This window comes from Elephas maximus, chromosome 16, assembly GCF_024166365.1.
Source record: "Elephas maximus indicus isolate mEleMax1 chromosome 16, mEleMax1 primary haplotype, whole genome shotgun sequence".
Lineage (NCBI taxonomy): Eukaryota > Metazoa > Chordata > Mammalia > Proboscidea > Elephantidae > Elephas > Elephas maximus.
Window position 1 is genome coordinate 30035357 of NC_064834.1, and position 19947 is coordinate 30055303.

Consider the following 19947-nt stretch of genomic DNA (forward strand, 5'->3'; position numbering starts at 1 on the left):
TCATAAATTACCCTAATTGTAAAACCTATACCATAAATTCCATAAACTGTGAGCTACTAACTCCCCAAAAGGTTTCTTCTCAATTACATGGTCCATAGAAGATGCTTACTGTCTTTTGCATAAACAAATGTCACCTTAATTACAGCAAAACAAGTTTCTTCACATTAATAACTTTCCAACCCAACACAAACTCTCACTTCTGAAATCACTGGAACACACATGAGAAAGAAAGGCGGTGGGGGGGGGCACCTATCAGAAAATAACCGACGCGGCAACCTGTACGTATCGAGATCAACGAAGAGGCACTTAGAAGTCGGTTTCAGAGTCATCACTTAGGGCAGTAATTGCACACGATGGTCTCTGTGTGAAAAGTTTCATATGAACTTAATCACATCCATTTTATTTTTTTAGGTTCACTAAGTGATACGAAAAAGTTTTATCATTCTAAAGAAACTCTAGTTCAAAAACATGTAATGGAATTTGAATGTGACCCTAAAAATACATCTAATTGTTTTGGATTATTAAAATGCAAAAAGTAGATTTGCACTTCTCAGTAAAACGATCATTTCTAATTTCACCACACACACACACACACACACACACACACACACACACACACAAATATCCTACACCTCAGAAAAAGTTTTGAGAACTGATACTAGTTTTTTTTTTTTTTGCTAACTATAAAAATGACTAACAAATTTAAACTTTACAATTAAGAATACAGTTTAGTTTGTCAAGTTAAAGATGCCCCCGAACTTTGACATTTTTTGGATTTTTGTTTTTTAAACAATTAACCTTTGGAAGTATGATGCTCTCTTTTGCTGACTCATTCATATACTTGTTTTAAAAAAAAGGGGTGGGGGGAGTAACAACCAAAATGGAAATAATGAGAACACTGATATATTGTGAACAATGTAACCGAGGTCAATGAACAATATGTATAGAAATTGTTAAAAGAGAACCAAATTTCCTGCGTAAACTTACACTAAAAACACAATATTAAAAAAAAGGGTGGGGGTGGGGGGGCAAGGGGAATTCAGCCCAAGAATCAAACACAATCAGGATTTGTAGGATTTTAGATTTTGTGCTTTAAAGACATGTCCAAATATAAATCACAAAGGCTACTTAAAGCTACACAATTCTGGCATTGACTTTATCTATACAATAAAACTAATCACCAAACTGTGTATTTTAAATGTGATTATATATAACAGAAATGTTGATGTCTAGTTTCATTGATTCTTGGGAGTTCCAAAGTAACTGGATTTTAGCAAATGGAAACTTGTGACTGACTACTACTGAGAATTCAATTATACGAAAAGAAATAATGGGAATGTGTACCTGTTTGAGAAATCCCTGGGAGTGCAAGTGGTTTACATGGTTAACACGCTCGGCTGCTAGCCTAAAGGTTGGAGGTTGAAATCTACCCAAAGGCACCTGGGAATAAAGGTCTGGTGATCTACTTTCCAAAAAATCAGCCACTGAAAACCCTGCAGAGCACGATTCCACTGATAAACCTGGGGCTGCCGTGGCCGGAATTGAACAGATGTCCATTGGTTTGGTTTTACCTATTTTGAGCACTTTCCCCAACTTCAAGTTGTTTTACCTGAAATAAACTATATATGAACTTTATCACGATTTTTTTTTCTTTCTAACCTATAAAATCCAAAACCTAATCTCTTTAAAAATATTATTAACTAAGGCTTTCTTAATTCTTTTATTCCTAATTATTTTCAGCTTTCATATTTTCTGAATAATTTATGAATGCAATATTTCTGGTTTAAGTCTGAAGAAGAATATTACATAAACACTCGTCTTCAAATCTTTGTTTTTAAGAAAAAAATCATACAATTTAAAAGAGGATGCAATTCTTATTTTTCTCTCCAAAATAGTATCAGCCAAGTGCTGGATTAGACAGTGGGTTTAAAAAAAAAAAAATAATCCCCACATCTTTGATTTAGCCTTGTGACTACTATTTCAGGCATGAAAATGTGGCTTTGCATTCAAGAGACCTGACTTTGTGTCCTCTCCAATTTCTTCCATGTCCCCAGTTGAAATGCTTGCTGCTCCTCGGGCAAGAATCCCAGAACATTACATCTTAAGACATCCCTTATGACTACTTTAAATCCACTACTACATTGACCTAAATCTCCACCATTGGCATCTTCAATGGATCATTTAAAAGATATGTCCTGTGAAGACTACAGCCTAGGAAACCCTATCAGTTCTATTCTGTCATATGTGGTCACTATGAGTCAGAATCAACAGGATGACACACAACCACATTAAGAAATTAATATAGTTTAACCACATCTAATTTACTTTCTCTGGTAACTAAGTAATACGAAAAAGTGATAATTTTTCTTTGAAACTTACAAGTACAGTCTGCATATACATGATTTTGAGGGCAATTTAATATGTTAACTTCAACATACAACTACATTCTAATATCATTATTTTGAATTTAAAGAGACATATTCTCACAAGACCAAAATAACCCACAGGCCATGAGGTTGGTTTTTACTTTTTCCTTTTTTTTTGATTGAACAAATGTGCACCATGATATTTCCATAAGTAAGGCAAATGCCACGAATGCGAAAGCTGTGATTTGCGTTATACCACATCTAGAACCCAGGGGGTGCAAACAGACAGCAGTGGTAGTCATTCTAATTAAATAATCAGGTAACACCATGACAAGTTGGTTTGCGGCATCAATACTGTCCATTTAAGTTTCTTTTTTCTTGATGATCAGAGGTCCCACGTTGTCTCCAGTCTCTTCATTGTGTTTTGTGTGAGACCCATCACAGAGTGGGAACTAGGGAGAGAAACAGAGAATATGAAATGTCTAATTGCAAAATCAAGATTATGCTTGGGAGAGTGGGAGTGATGCTTAATTCACATATAAACGTGGTAACTCCATAGGAAGATTTTTCTTGGTCACCTTATAGACTTTCTTAAAGTATATATATATTCTATGTAGGAGAAAGAAATCAACTTGTGGATAATATGCAGATCAACAATTGCATTTCCATTGTGTGACATATGATTATGGATATTGAAACTTTTTCCATGTTTAAGTACTACTTATATTTCTTTTCTAATGACCTGCCTATGTCCACTGCCTATTCATTTGCAGGAGTCTAAGTTCATTCCTTTAAAATAAGTTTGTAAATTATCCCTTTATTGATCATCTTTTTAGCAAATTTTTTGCCAAACTTTTCATTCTGCTTATTTTTTTCATACTCTTAATTTCTCCATTTTCATGATATTTGTCAATATTTTCCTTTCTTGCCCTTCATTGAAACTTCCTTCTTTTAGAGACGTAATGAATATAAATTTTCACGATTTCACATTCTAAATATAACTGACATTTTGGTGTCCAGCAGGAGGTAAAGGAACTACATTTTTCAGTTTCCCAGAGGGTGCTTCGGATGAGACAAGTCCCACAAAATGTTGTGATTTCGTTTCATGCGATTAGAAACCAAAAAACCAACCACCACCAACAAAAAAACACATCATCTAGCCCTCTTTTTAAAAGGTCCTGCTATAAAGAACACTATTTTAACTCAGAATTTCCCAGGCTGACTGGACCATCGAATAACTCTGAGATCCATTACCACAGTGTTCTGTAAGGCACACTTTGCAAATGAAGTTCTAAGATCCTGTTGCTTCAATATTAGAAGCTGCTGCTTCCTAATCTGGCATAGCTTTATTCATAATTTTATCATAATATATTCCACATATAAACCCAACTGAACTGTTGCTGTTGAGTTGATTCTGACTCATAGCGACCTTACAGTACAGAGTAGAACTGCCCCATAGAGTTTCTAAGGAGCCTACTTAGGAAGAATAAAGTAACAAGAGTTTGGCATTATCTGAATAACAATCACCTCACTACTCATAGGAACAAACCAAACCAAACCCATTGCTGCTGAGTCAATTCTGACTCATAGCGAGCCTATAGGACCGGGTAGAACTGCCTCATAGGGATTTCAACGAGCACCTGGCGGATTTGAACTGCTGACCTTTTGGTTAGCAGCCGTGACTCATAGGGAAGGGAGTATAATTTTTTCTAGACAATGATGGTATATAATCCTAAACTTAGATAATCAGAAGTCTCTATCCTGGGTGAAATGCACACAGAATGACCGAGGTAAATTATAGCACTAATAAGTGAACAAGAGAAAAGAATATTTTTGGTAAAGAACATGACAAATATTATTTTGCAATACCACCAAAAAATATGTGGGTGGTTACACAAATATGTATCTTGGGATATATGTGTATGGGGATGAATATGTGGGTAAGTATGTGTGCACAGATAGATGTTATCTATAGGCATATGTACATACAGGTATGTGTGTGCATGCATGTGTATCCATGTACATAATCAACCACATAGGGGACACAGGTGCGGATAGTTCTTAGATATAACTACACGCCTTGCAAGACTAGTTTTCTGGGTTTGAAGATTTAGGACCATGGTCTCGTGGGACAACTCCATTAACTGGCATAACATGGTTCGTAAAGTGTATGTTCTACATCTCAATATGGTAGTGTCTGAGGTCTAGCTAGTGAGTGGCTAAGATATAACTATTGGTCTCTACTCCTCAGGAACAAAAGACAAAGTAGGAAACCAAAGACTCCAAGAAAAAAGTAGTCTACAGGACTAATAGTCTACATGAACCACGGTCTCAATACCCTTCCACTAGGAGAACTAGATGGTACCCGGCTACCACTACCAACCGTTGTGAACAGGGTCACAAGAGATGGATCCTTTTAGAATGGGAGAAAAATGTGGAACAGAACTCAAATTCTTAAAAAGTCCTGACCAGTTGAGATTACAGGACTCCCCGAGAGCGTTGCCCTGAGATACCCTTTAAACCTTAAACCAAAATCATTCCTTGAGGTAAATAACAGATTGGCTCATAAAATAAAGAATATCAGCTGTGAGTAATGAGTTCCTTTAAAAAATCATTTATATGAGACCAAATGGTCAAAAATTACTCTAACGCAAAGATGAGAATTATAAGGGGACAGAGAAACTAGAGTACTTGATATGGTACAGCCAGAACAGAATGAATGAGGATGACACATTGTGAAAAATGTAACCAATATCACTGAATAATTTATGTAGAAATTGTTAAATCGAAACCTAATTTGGTGTGTAAACTTTTACCTTGAACACAATAAAATATTATTTAAAAAAAGTCTCTATCCTAAAATTAACATATTATTTGGCTGATGCTAAAGAAATCCAATTTTAATTTTACTATCTGTAAAGTATTCTGATTAGCACTACATTAGTTAAAAATTACAGAAAACCTCAAGGTATCAGCGTATCTTGTATTTCCAGATATAAAGTCTATCCTGTGGTGGAGGCTATGTATATGTAATGTATGTAAAGCTGACCCTGCTTTATGTCTTAGGTCAGTTAAGATGTGGTACACACTATATGGATATTAAAAACAAATCCTTGCAGCAAAAACATGAACCCAAGCTTTCAGTTTTTTCTTGGCTTAGATGAGGAAAGAGGCTATAAAAACCAAACGAAAAAGTATTCCACAGCAAAGAATTGCATTTCTAAGTGACATATGTTTAATAAACAAACACAGGATTTTATAGTGAGAATAAAAGTTTACATTTTAAAGACTCCATTTTTATAAATAGCACAGGCAAAACATTTCACTGTTGACTATGCCACACAGGTTACAAAATGTGTTTCTAAAAAATGAAATATTTCTAAATAAAAGCCTAAAGTAATTACTGACATGGCATGTTTAACTTTTATTTCTTTTTTGGCATGTTTAACACTTATTTCTTTTTTAACCTCAGGCTGAAGGTAATTAAAAGTAATATATTATCTCAAATTATTTTCTTCCATATATAGAATCAAGAAAAGGAGTGAAATCAAGAGAGAAATATAGGAAGAAATCATCACAAAATGTTGAAAACCAAAGCCATACATTTAAAATGAGAATTAAAAAAAAAAAATCATGTAGCTCTGAAAACTCAAATTAGCTTGTTTCTTTAAGTTCTTAAAAATAAACAAATAAATAAATATTGAAAAAAATAGTAGTAGATCCTGGATATTTGTTAATAAACTTCTATGCTTTTGAAGCATATAAAACTTTTATACCTTTAAAATGGAAACGAGGTATTAAAAATAATTTTGTCAGAGAGACAGATCTTTTCTAATAGTACAGTGTGTACCACTTAACCCCAGAAATTATTCACTTAAGTCAGAATCACCTCCCAATCTTCAGTGAAGATTAGGTATTCTTATATTTATTCACTGGTGGTTTCTCATTTTAAGTTAACCCCAACCCACTGCCATTGAGGCAATTCCGACTCATAGCGAATCTATATTTTAAGTTAAAGATTAAAAAAGTTTTTTCAAAGAAGCGGCAAAATGGGTAATTTCAAGATAGAATTAGCCGTTTCTTAAGACTACATCATACATGTTAATGGAATATATGTATTAAAATTAATTTATGCCTTTCAATATAGTATAAGTGAATGAGTGTTAATTACTTGGCATTAAAATTCAAATGGTAAATTACATAATGATATTTAAGTTTTTTAAGAAGTGGCCTGTTTTATTTTGACCCTTCTATGCAATAGAAACTGCGTAGTGAATACAAACTTTCAAATACAATCTAGGAAGTATAGTAGTTTTGTACTAATAGTAACGTGAAGAAAACATAAAAATTTTAATAACCTCCTTTCATTTAAAGTTCTGAAATTTGTCAAATTGTCAAAGAACTGGAATTACAAAAAACACAATAAGTATTTAATTTGGTTTATGTAGTATCAATACTTAAAACTAAAAAGATCTAACAATTGATGAAAAAAATTTTAGCTCACAGTTGATTCTAAAATCTGTTCTAAGATGCCAGTGTTTATTAAATTCTGTAGCAAGTTTCTGAATTAAATCGGCTGAATTTCCCGTATATCCAGAAAATACCCTATTACATTTGTTAACCCAATTAGAAAACTACAAATCCCAAAAGTCTTTAAAACTAGGGAAGAAATGATGAGAAGAAGAGATTGGAATAAAGGTTCAGGAGGAAAAAAAAAAAAAAAACACTGGAGAGATCCTGGCTCTCCACTTGGAATGTTAGCAGCACTATCAGGGTTTTCATAAAAAACACAAGATTTATTTTTTACGGCCCCACATCTAAAGTTGTGATGTTTCAGTTTTTAGGGTGATTTCAATGTTAAAATAAATTAATTCTCTTCCTTGACCTATCTAGTCTACCTGCAACTTTAAAAAAAAAAAAAATTTATCAGCCTCCTCTGAAACTTTGTAATTTTAGTGAGTGATTTGATTCTGTTTCCCAAGGAAGTTGGCTCGCTACCATAAACTGCTATGAGAAGCATGCTTGCTTTGTCTGAGCAGTGTTACAGATTGAACTGTGTCCCCCCAGTATGTGTTGTAAATCCTAACCTCTATGCCTGTGGTCATAATCCCATTTGGGAATGGGTTGTCTTTGTTATGTTAATGAGGTAGGATTAGTGTAAGGTGTATTTTGAGTCAATCTCTTTTGAGATATAAAAGAGATTAAAAAAGCAAGTGAGCAAGCAGAGATGAGTGAAGAGAGATGCCACGACACGTAGAGATCTCCAAGGAACCAGGAAGAAGCTGTTAAAGCCATCTACTTGTGGCATTTCTGTTATAGCAGCACTAGATAACTAAGACAAGAAGGAAAACAAAAGTTATGGGATCTTTGAGGCTACCTTAGAGAACAATATGACATTTATACCATTCTTAGGCACTTACTTTAATAAAACATAAGATAGAGACAATAAGAAAATGTATAAAGAGAAATTAAGATTTTACACAACTGTCCTTATGTGGATTGGCCAAGGGAAATAATCAACAGTCAGAATATTGTTTCTATGAAGAAATGGACAAAGTCAATCCACTTCCAAGCCAGTTAATAGGGTGGGGACTTTCTATAACTAACACACACGCCCCCTCCCCCCAAAAAAGCCAACAGCAACAAAAATAAATCCCGAAGTTATAAATGAAAGAAAACGATTCTACATAGTATGTCCAGTTGCATTTCAATTCAATGGATCCTAAACTGACAAGCCTTTCCTCTATTTCTGATATGTATCCTGGTCTGCATTCCTCCGCAGTCCCTGCTCAGACTCTCTTCCTGCTTCTTAGGTGACCACCATACAACTCAGCAAATGATGCAACCTATCTGGGATGGTGGATGGGGATGGGAACCTAGCAAGAAAGACTATGTTACAAATTCCTTCCTCTTACGTCAAAGTTCTCTCATCTTGTTTTGAAAATAAGATTACCCCTTCCTTTTTAAGGCTGATTTTTCCTACTTGTGCTCTTAATTTCATTTCCTTCCACTCTCTTTTAAGACACCACTGTCTTGCCCTGTAGTCACCTTAATCCTTTCTTTTCTATTGGTTCCTTTCCTTCTCTCTTCAAGTATGTATAACATTTTTGTGAAATACTATGAAATAGGCCAGAGTCTTGGAAACAGTTGAAGACATACCAATTCTGGGAGGAGGGGAGGAATGAGGTCTGTTAAAAAGTGTAATTTCTGTACATCACTATGAGATTCTGATTCACCAAGTTTGGGAAACCTCCTCAAAAAATGTCAAATGCACACAACAGGTTACTAGTGATTGTAACTCTTACATGAATTAGAATTAAAGATTATATCACATATAACATTATACTTGAGATTGGTAAAAGTATTTAAATTTTGTTACATAATAAACACAACTGGTACGTTTGAGAGAAAAATTGAATATAAACTCAATGTAGCCATCTAATCAAAGGTATTAATTACACACCCCTATGAACTGGCATGTAAGCATGAGACTTGGCATCTTAGGAACCTCAGGAATGAAAGGAGTTTCCGAAAGTATCTGACAAATAACAACATCCATTAACCTGAATAATATTCAAAGCGAACTCTGGCATCTGTGTTGTTGTTGTTAGTTGCTGTGAGTCAACTCTCCTCATGGCAACCCCACATGTGCAGCAGAGTAGAGCTGCTCCATAGGGTTTTTGAGGCTGGGACCTTTTGAAAGCAGATCGCCGGGCCTATCCTCCAAGTGAGTTCCAACTGCCAGCCTTTTGGCTAGTAGTTGAGCACTTAACTGTTTGTGCCACTCAGGGACTCCTCAAAGTGAACTCTGAATGGATTCAAGCAGGAAATTTTCTGTGAAAATTCAGAAGGGATAAATCCTAGAGGCAAAGAAGATCACTAAATAAAAAAAAAGAAGATCACTAGCTGGTGTAAAACATAAGCTAAAAAAAAAAAAAGGACATTGAGAAAATTGAAAATAAAATGGACTGGGGACTGGCATTCCTTCTCTTAAAGTTGGCCTACGGGAACTGGCAATCCCTAGTCTAACCATCTGGAAACTCTAAGTATAAATTGTACAAAGAATAGTCCTAGAATGTTTTGCTGAATTATAAAGTCTAATAAACATTTAAACGACTAGCTTGTGTCCATTTGTGATTCTTCCTGTGATGCTATGAGCTCTTAACTCCATGAAAATCCTTATTTGCTTTATTGGACCCTTTACCTGCAGAAAAATCCAAACAAAGCAAATACCCTTTATTTGGCTTCAGTCAAGCTTTAGAGTTCACTCAAATAGTTACATTATTTTTTTCCCTTCACTGTCACATTTACTGAAATTTTCACATACATTCAGAGCCCTAAAACTTCCTTATTAGTTATTCACACTTTAACCCTCTTGGACACAGGTTCTATTCTGATATTCTGTTGAAATGACATCATTTATTGTCCACTGAGAGTCAACTGCCTCTTAATTGCTTAATCCAACAGTCTTACTATAATAGTTTATTCACCTGGTTGTCTTTGCACAGGTGATGTTCACTACCAAGTCTTCTCTGAACTTTTTTTCTTTTTCTACTATGAGGCCATGATATTCTTAGTTTTCTTCTAACCCTTCCTGCTCATTCCATCTCCTTTATTGGCACTTGTTCCTCTTTCCAAAATGCAGAAAATGCTCCACGAATTCATCTCTCCTCGATTTTTATCTGTATAGAGGATCTCTGTATTCCTAGGCTTGAGTCATCAGTTTTGCTTATCTCTATCTGCAACCCCGATGTCTCAACTTTCGTCCCACATATCAGATAGTCTGCTGTACATCTGCATTCAACTGTCATCTCAAAGTCACTCTTTGAAACTGAATTCATCACTCTCCTGAAAAATCAGCTCTTTACCTTAAATTCCTGATTTCTGTTAATGGCACCATCCCTCTTCTAATCCTACATGCTTAAACCCGTCAATGAGCTTTAGCTTCTCTCCCATATTCCACATCACATTCAGCTGATTGTTTCCTCAAAATGCTTTGGGGGAGGAGAGGGATGGGGATGGAATAATATACATACATACATACATATATATACACACACACACATATATATGTCCTATAGGGTCGCTATAGGGTCGTTATGAGTTGGAATCAACTCGACAGCATGGGTTTATATATATATACATATATATATGCTGTTACATTTTTTAGAGTAGACACTAAATAAAGTTAAGAACACTGACTTTAACTATTACGACATCAATTTAGAAGTTCATCGAGGTATCACTTTTTGTTTTGGAAGGCAACAACAGACTGAAGTCTAAGCACACCTTTTTAAAAACAAACCAGCCTAGTCTTCAGAATATTACTGAGACATTATTTTCTAGCAATCCCATTAGTACTTATTAACAATCCCATATTCCAAATGCACAGTGCTCTTAAGGCATAGCTGGTTGTAATGGGCTTATTAATTCTTGGTTCCATATGTTCACCAGTTTCAGATATAAGATATAATCTAATCATGGTACCACTAGACTGTCCAGTATCAACTGTATAGAGGAAGGGGCATGGTAGAATATGCTTTGCAGTACCAACTATGTGGCTTCATCCACACTTGCAAGATAATGGCTCTCCACTGTTGCGGGTAGGGCCTCAACATAATGTGCTTTCAGAAACAGATACATCATTTTTAGTGTCTATTTTTTTGGGCCTTTTAGTGTTATCTGTAGTGAAATCCATTTTATTTGAACGCTAATAGTGGCAGTACATGCAGTATTTTCAACCTATTTCTTGCAAAAAAAAAAAAAACCCAAACCACATCTCCTGGCATTGAGTTGATTCTGAGTCATAGCAACTCTAAAGGACAGAGCAGAACTGCTCCATAGAGTTTCCAAGGAGTGCCTGGTAGATTTGAACTGCCGACCTTTTGGTTGGGGGCTGTAGCTCTTAACCACTAGGCCACCAGGGTTTCCATTTCTCACAATACACCAGAAATTATGAAGTCATTTGGTATACGAAGTCTTTAAAGATGAGCTTAGGACAGCATTTTACCATTTTTAGATCACTGGCCGTCATCACTATTTAAATGCTGCAGCTACCACAAATAAGGCTTCCAAAGGGAACCTGATGAAATGCAGTTCTTGCAAAATAAAGTAAGATTTTTTTTCCCATTCTATATTCTTAGATATTTAACTATAGGAGCTACCACTCAAAGAGAGGTTTAAGATACAGGGTCGATACATTTGTCACATAAGAAATTTTCAAGGGTAATTTTTTAAAAAAGTTTCCCTTGATATTTCCAAGACTTATCCTAGAACCCAGGACCCTGAAAGCTCAAAAAGAGAATTTACTCATTTTGTTTCTCTATGTACATGGGCTGTAGATTCCCTTTCCTGGGACAATAGAAGGTACAATCCATTTGGGGAGGAAATACTAAGAGTAAGCAAAGGGACTTTTCTCTGGTCTTCAATCAAGAATATGGTTAAATTCACCTAAACTCAATGAGAGTATGATGTAATTTCACTGTGCAGGGATCATACCTTTTGGTAAATATATTCTTGAAGAGATCATAGAAAACAGAAAAGGTTAAGTCTCACTAAAAAAAAAAAAGGAAGGCTATCTGATAAAATTTTGACAGAATAGTTTAAAAAGAGGTGTTACAGTGAAAATGACACTGATGTAAAGGGCTGGTTTTCCTCACCTTTTTGGATCTCCAGCAACGGCAGTACACAGCTTTATCTCCCAAATCCTCCATGTCGAAAGCATGTACCACCTTGGGGTTGTCTTTCTGGATGTGAAGGTTTACCATAGATTTGTGGCGATGATCTTTAACATAAAATCTCTTGTAAGCCAGATAACCCATAGCAGCTGTCCCAGCAGCAATGGTAACTGCTGCGATCCATTCAACTATAGCAGGGAAGAGAAACAGGGATAATTATCAACACCAAAATATACACTAATAATCTAACACGAATATTTAGGAAATTTCAGTTTTGGCGTATTACGTGTCCCAACAGTCAAAGGTTTTCCAATAGTCAAAGGTTAACAAAGTGAACAGAACACACTGGTGTAAAAGTCCTTTGCTAACACTTTACCCAGCCCTTACTGAGGCAACTGTGTATTTTGTGAGTGATGACAGCTACATAAGATAGAAGAGGGAAACTCAAAAATTTTTCTACAGATGAAGAGGAAAAACAAGGTTTCATAATCTTTAAAAAGTGTTCATAAACAGATTTAAAATAATATGTGACCCTGCGAATACTCATCGCTTTAAAACAGACAAACCTGAAACAAACATTCAGATTAAAAACAGGAAAAAAAAAAATCAGGGGGCAGTTAACAAAACGACTCATCAGAGTTCATTTTAATAGCAAGGTCTAAGTCTCTAAGTGATTTTAAAATGATTTAATTTACCAAAACTCAATTGCAGTACCACATAAAGCATAACCACAAACAGAATTAGTAATGGAACAAAAACTAAAAAGAATAAAACAAAACCCTTAATTTCCACATTCAAAGAAATATATCTAGTAGGATTCTTGGTTTCAAAGTCATTCAAAACTTTTTTTTTTTTAATTTCAAAGTGCTTTCTCATTATTAAAACAAAAATCAGAATGTACTAATTTCATATTTTGTAGAAAACATGACTAATATAATTCCAGTCAAAATTCTCCTTTAGTAAGTTCTAAATTTCATTATCCACCAGTGGGTAATTATCTGAATTCCCTGTGTCATTTTAAATAAATGACATTATTCTGTTTAACTACTTGCTTGAGTAACAGACCATCTAGTTAGTCTTTTCCCGCAGCTTTTTAAGGAGTCCTTAGAAACCCAAACACTGAACAACTACCCCAGTTCCAAGGAATGATGGAGAGAAGAAAGCTCGGCATAGTCTGGTTAGCCTCAGCCTCAGAGGAGAGTTGTCTATTCCCAGCATGGAGTGGGCTGCAGGAAGAAGTTGAACAGGGGTCAGGATAAACACACTGGACTGCTTCCCAGTACTTCCTGAGTCAGATCTTCATAGTGTTTGAAATAAGTTCCCAGACTATCAAATAAAGCCCTAGAGAGTTAAGTACAAAAACACATTCCAGGCCAAATATAAACATATACATAATGAATAATTAACTGTATGGATTATTTGCACTATTGTCAAATTTCTCATTTCACTGATTTGATCAATCAAAATACCTAATAGTGCCTGACATAAAATTGGAGCTCAATCTCATAAAACTCTTATGGAAAGGGACACCCAATCTCATACTTAGTTCCTTTTATCTTGGTCTTCTGGCTTATTCAATAATTTAGTTTTTATCAAATACTTCTAATTAGCATGTTCCTTGAATTCTGTTTTCAACTGCAGCAGTATTTTTCTCTCCAAAGAAATTCAGTTTGTTTTTCTTCCCACATTTCCATTCCTCCTTGTTATAACACCTTAAAATAAACATTAACGTAATGTCCTTCCCAGATGCTGCATGACTGAGAAACCAAGTTAATAAAGTTATTTGACAACTTCAAACCTTTGGCCTCATTGAAGAGTGTTTTTAACTACATATTTTGTGTAGATTTCTCTTCAATTTTTAGCGCTGCTTCATGGTATTACACATGGTGATTCCAAGTAGGGCTGCAAATTTGCGCTGATTTCCAGATGGATTCATAACCTCCGTTTCTGATACATTATTTACCACGGAACTCCCTTGAGAAAATATTCCCTATAACAGGAGTTATAGCAATCCACTTCTTAGCTAATGGAAAGCTACTCTGAATAACTAATGTATCTATCATGAAATGGGCTAAAACACTGCTTTGCATAGTGTATGTTCAATATTTGCTGAATGTTTTTATCTTTAGCAAAAACTTAAAAGAGGAAGAAAATACCCAAGAAACTAAAATGATATTTTCTAAGTCTTTTAAACTTAATTACACCCTACTTTTTAAGTGAACTATGAAGTACTCGTTAGCATATTTGTTTTGATGGTGCCTAACCAGTTGCCTTGAAGTCAACTTGGATTCATGGCCACCCTAAGTGTGTCAGAGTAAAACCGTGCCTCATAGAGTTTTCAGTGGCTGGTTTTCCAGTAGATCTCCAGGCCTTTCTTCAGAGGTGCCTCTGGGTAGACTCAAACCTCCAATCTTCCAGTCAGCAGCCAAGTGCATTAACAGTTTGCACATCCAGGGACTCCCTGATGGTGCCTACATATGGCAAAAAGTCTGGAGACTCAAAGAACGACTACATTTTGGTTGTATTGTCTCCTTTGGAATTTCTATCTGAAACTTAGGACAGACCAAAAGAATCTTCTTTTAGCCATTAAAACATTCTTCTTTTATTCTCTTTTCTCATATTACTCACTGAATACATATGGTGGCTCTTTTTTTTTTTAACCTTTACCTCCCTCTGATTTTTTAATAGTGAAAATGACAGAGTAACTGATATGGAAAATAGCCAGCTGCTAAGGCATCATCTAAAAAATGGGAGACAACTCTAGTTATTATTCAGTTGTGTCTGCCTCATGGGGAATCAAAACATGCACTGTGACCCTACCCCACTGCAAGGTTCACTTATAATCCTATACAAAATCATAGTACCATATGTGTGCTAGCGAAATAGCCTTGTTATTTGCTTGAATTGAGTGTTCTAGAATCACAGAGCTAGATAAATTCTTGGGATTTTTTTTTTTTCTTCCTAAACTCTAATTCTCAAATCTCATTAGGGACAAATGTAAGAGTTCCCAGAAGCAAGATAAATGTCGCTATTTTATCATTTCATTACTACAGCCTGAATCAGTTTTTTCTGGCAAAAAGCTGTGGATGCCATTGGCAACTGCAGGGAAAAGAAGGAAAAGGAAACGATATGGCAACAGACAAAAATGATGATGGACTCAAAAGTCAACAAGTAGGATAGAGAAAGAATTGAAAACCAGAAACAGTAAATAAAAATAATAAAACCTAAGCAACATTTAGTCCAACTGAATAGGGTGTATGCCTATTAAAAATGGACAAACAGTCTTATAGGTAACAGGGACTTTACCAAGTCCCATTTTTGTCAAGATATTTCACCTGGCACCTTTCAGACACTGTTTCAGAACTGAGCATTATTTCTGTCTCTTCTGCCCCACAGAGTTTCCAAGGAGTGCCTGGTGGATTCAAACTGCCAACTTTTTAATTAGGAGCCATAGCTCTTAACCACTATGCCACCAGGGTTTTCAGTATATCCTCACTTTCCTTTTCCATACACATCTCTCAGGTACAATTAATCCCATAAGCAGATCAAAACCCATCCCACCCAACCTTGTTTAATTCACAATGCTTTCCATCTACGCAAGTGCCATTAATGGTAAGCCAATATAAAGAACAAAAATACAGGAAAAGACAATATTTCTAAATAATTCCCCCATCTTACTTTCCCCTTGACCTACTAGTATGTGATTTTTGGCTTTCTCTTTTAAAATTACTCAGAGATCGAGAAAACATACCTCCTCCCAAACCCCACACCTTTGTTTATAACCCATTCCTTGGCTTTTCTTTACTGTGGGGATTATTTTGCTTTCACTCATTCAGACAGAAATCTCACCCTGCTTCTTTTCCTTTAGGCCCTTGTCAGCCAAAAGCTGCCCTCTCCTGCCCACTGTCAACTGTCACAGAATCAGAATGTTCCTTTCAGGGGAGGGGGAGGGGAGCTGTGTTTAAACCCTTCCCTCCCTTAGGTTTCTCACAGATTGGTAGGCTGTACCAGGTATGTTTTTTTCTAAGACTCGTGGTGCTCATTTTTAGTTGAGTAAAAAATAATGGTTACTAATTTAAATTTATTTGCGATTCCAGCTGTCTATCTTACGATCACATTATCCTTACACCAAATGACTTATAATACCTTTGGCCTCATCTTAAATCTTAACCCACTGTATCAAAGTGTGGAATTTAAATGCCTCCTCTGAGAATTTTAAAAACTTTTTTATTATGGAACAGACAAATACAAATGTAGAGGGACTAGTGTAATGAACTCCATTTACCCATCACTCAGCTCCAGCAAGTTATCAACTCATAGCCAATCTTGTTTCATCTACAACCCCAAATTCCTCCCATTGTTTACTTTTTATAACGGAGAGAAGCTATCTCCTCTATTCTTAATATGAATTATACATCTCTTAAGAAAAAAAAATCCTTTAAATAGTTACTTTAAATGACTAAATGAATTTATAGAACCTAAACAATATTTTCATATGTTAAAATGAGGTAAAATAAATTGGAAAATTATCAACTGGCTTCAATAAAAGACCCAAGGATATAAAAGTTAGGGAATAAGAACTTATGAAATGTAGTTTAGGTTTTATGGCTTGTAGTGTTCAGGGTTTGGGATGAATAAATCAACACAGTGAAGTGATAAACCCCTATTTTGTAACTTGAGGGTAAAAACCCAAAAACCCAAACCTGTTGCCACTGAGTCGATTCCAACTCACAGCGACCCTATAGGACAGAGTAGAAGTGCCCCATAGTTTCCAAGGAGAAGCTGGTGGATTCCGACTGCCCACCTTTTAGTTAGCAGCTGTAGCACTTAACCACCACACCACCAGGGTTTCCATTTGAGGGTAGAGTAAAAATAAGAAGTGATTTGAAGGAAAAGTAGGTTAAGGGATGCTTTTAAAAATATTTGGTTTATTTTTTAAAGATGAAGGTGAATATGAAAGACTTTAGGCTGAAGAGAAGAAACTTATTGTGAGCTGGGGCTTATGATTTAAGAGTAATGGATATCACTGGTGAGGAAAGGGCTTAAGGAAACAGAAGACAATAGTATCTGAAGGACAAGGGTAGAGAATGGTTTCAGAGTTGATCCCTTCCTGGCAAACAGAAGGGAAGGAATTAAAGATGAAAGAAAATTCAATGAATTTTGAAGGTATCAAGGAGCATCTACTGAGCGTGAAGAGTCATGGAAACTGGGAACTCCATAGCAGTCAAGGCTAATGGAAGCCAGGAACCAAAATAAACTAATAATATCATCCACCAAACTGTTATTAAGAACCATCTTACTCACCACAATCTTTGACTGTATTTCAATTTCCAATCATTCATCCTCATTGCCTAGATTACTGCCATTATTTTTTTTTATGACCCACTCATTATTTTTCTTCTGAATACAAACAAGAGTTCTGCACACACGCACACAAATACTACTTTTTTATTTGGCACATACTTACGTAGTGCTTAGCATTGTTAGGGATCATTATAAGGCCTTTATAATTATCAATTCATTTAACTGAGAAGAAACATGATTAGCCGCCTCTATTTTTCTCCCCTCAAACTAGAAGAACTAGGCAGATTTTCAACCTGTGGGGATTAATTGGTTTGAAAATTAAGACCAGAACCAAATTTTATGAAATTTAAAATTTAAATTACAAGGTAGATCCCCAAGACATTCTCTGCCCTGCCACCATATTTGAGGAGGAAGGTGTAGTAGAAGAGATCTACAAGGCCTTTGGGTCTTTCCGTAAAGTCCTCAAAAACAACCTTTATGTTTTTAGATGAAATGAAAAGTAGCTACTCATAGGAAAGTTGAGTACTTCATTTCTAATAACCCACTTCACCAAGCAATTTCCTGCCCCTAAGAAAATGGCAAACTACTGGGAAAGTCACCTTTGAATGTTCCCATGGCTAAAAAACCAGAAAACAAAAGACACTTGTTTTGATCTCAGGGAAGATTGTTGTTGTGTGCCTTTGAGTCGATTCTGACTCGTAGTGACCCTATAGGATAGAGTAGAGGGGCCCCATAGGGTTTCAAAGGAGCAGCTGGTGGATTCGAACTGCTGACTTTTTAGTTAGCAGCCTGGGAGTGACAAGAAGTCTTGGTTCATCTATTTCACATTTTAATAGTATACTACACAAAGATTAGTATCCATTTACACAAAATGTCCCCACATTTTAAACAAAAAAGTCTTGGCCCGTTTTGTTCCATCTCACACTTGTACAAACAGCCTTCCTATAAAGTTAAATATATCAGTGGCACAAACCACATTAATATTTTACACAGTAGTCTCATTCTTGAGAAAAGTTTTCTTTTTTAAAGAAAACCAGAAAGAAACAAAAATCACTCCCTATTTTAAATGCACTGAAGGTGCCTCAAGATTAAGTATCCTTTGAAAAAATGTTTGCAAATAAATTACCTTCTATGTTCCTCATGAGTAATTAAAAATGTCATAATGACCCTCACTCCTCTGCCAGGTAAATTCTGGCCACAGAAGTGAATTTTCCAATTTATAGAATCTATTTTTTACCACTGTATTATGAAATTAAGACTCCAGTTGGTAGGGACTTTTTACATTACCTGGCACCCAAAATGCTCAATATTTACTGAATGAATCAATGGGCTACTACTACTTAGCTTCTGGACGTCTTTTTACCTTTACTCAACTACTGTTACAGGTAACCAAACCTGGGGGTGTGGTGTTTTATACCTGGGCAGAGAGATCACACATATGTAACTTGAGCACCGTATTACTATACCACCGACAGTAATCATAACGTGGAACTTCACGCTGAATGGCTTCTATAAAGTACGTTAATTTTAACTGGGCCTTCTGCTAAGAGTGTTTAAACGCTAGGTACTACCAGAATGGAAGCAAGGGTGGGAAAGCTGAAAGCTCAACGAGCTCGGTTCTCAATCCTCTCTCCTGGATTACCGTCACCAAACGCCAGATGCCAGGGGCATATTAAAAAACTGGAAACCTTGGATTGAGTTTCTTCCCTTAAAATAAAAGGTACAAAGCTAAAAAGAGATTAGTCATGCATCATTTCAGGATTGCAGAAAAATCAGCGTTCTGATTCCACGTTGATTTAAACGTAAGAAGGGGGTACATGTTTCTTCCCCCACCTCTGCTTCTCTCCCGACCCTGTATTTTAAGAACACAGGCATCTCTGGGGAAGACAAGATATGCTAGCAGCAGCATTATTAAATATTAAGGTTTGGCTCGTTAGAGTAGACCTGGTCCAAATCTGCGCAGATGCCTTGCATGGCTCCTTTCCGCTTTTGCCCGGTGACGCCGCCAATCCATATCCTTAGACCTCGCCCCCTTTCCCGGTCCGCTCAGAAGCCGCAGCGGAGCCAAGCGCTTGCCCTTCTGCATCTCAAGGTTACAGGACCGGCGAGCGCTCACGGCACTGCTGAATATGCCGCAGGTGCGCAGGCCGCCAGGCTCACCCGCTCCCGGGCCCCACTTCACCTCGTACGCTGGAATTGGAAGTCAGACTCATGGCGCCGCCGCTCGCAAGGCGTGTGCACAGGATACTGAGCACGAACAGGGCTCGCGCAGACAGCGGGAATAAACGTTCGAGGAGCGTCCTAAGGGTACAGACACAAGGCTCCTACCGCGCAGGCGCCACGGCGGGCCGTAAGCACGTGTGTTATCGCCCCCTGGCTGATGTTGGGCATGCGCAGAGCCTCTGTCCCAGCCCTTAAGGAAGTCTGGAGTCCGGATTTTGACAGCCGCAGCCGGGGAAAAAGGCCCAGGAGGTAGTAACTGAGTTTGCGCAGCCCTGAGGGGCGTGGCTTGGGGGGGACAGAGGGGCAAGGCCCTGGGAACCGAGAGTCCAGGCCAGATTTTACGTCTTTTCCAGGTGTGTGCGTTTCTAGGGGCCTAG

The 19947-nt window shown here is 36.7% G+C and overlaps 1 protein-coding gene across 1 annotated transcript; it reads right to left on the reverse strand.

Annotated features, from left to right (window-relative positions):
* Nucleotides 1-457: 457 nt before the first annotated feature.
* On the reverse strand, nt 458-19725 carry CISD1 (CDGSH iron sulfur domain 1). Its single transcript, XM_049855666.1, has 3 exons — nt 19530-19725; nt 12026-12231; nt 458-2818 (listed from the first exon to the last, which is right to left on the reverse strand). The coding sequence occupies exons 1-3, from the start codon at nt 19558-19560 to the stop codon at nt 2729-2731; spliced, it is 327 nt and encodes a 108-aa protein (XP_049711623.1). The 5' UTR covers nt 19561-19725; the 3' UTR covers nt 458-2728.
* Nucleotides 19726-19947: the final 222 nt, after the last annotated feature.

Coding starts and splice junctions, on each gene's coding strand:
- CISD1 (XM_049855666.1), bottom strand. CDS start 19,560: ATGAGTCTGACTTCCAATTCCAGCGTACGAG. Junction 12,232..19,529: donor TTCCAATTCCAGCGTACGAG/GTGAAGTGGGGC, acceptor TCCCTGCTATAG/TTGAATGGATCGCAGCAGTT. Junction 2,819..12,025: donor GTTGCTGGAGATCCAAAAAG/GTGAGGAAAACC, acceptor TTCTCTCCCTAG/TTCCCACTCTGTGATGGGTC.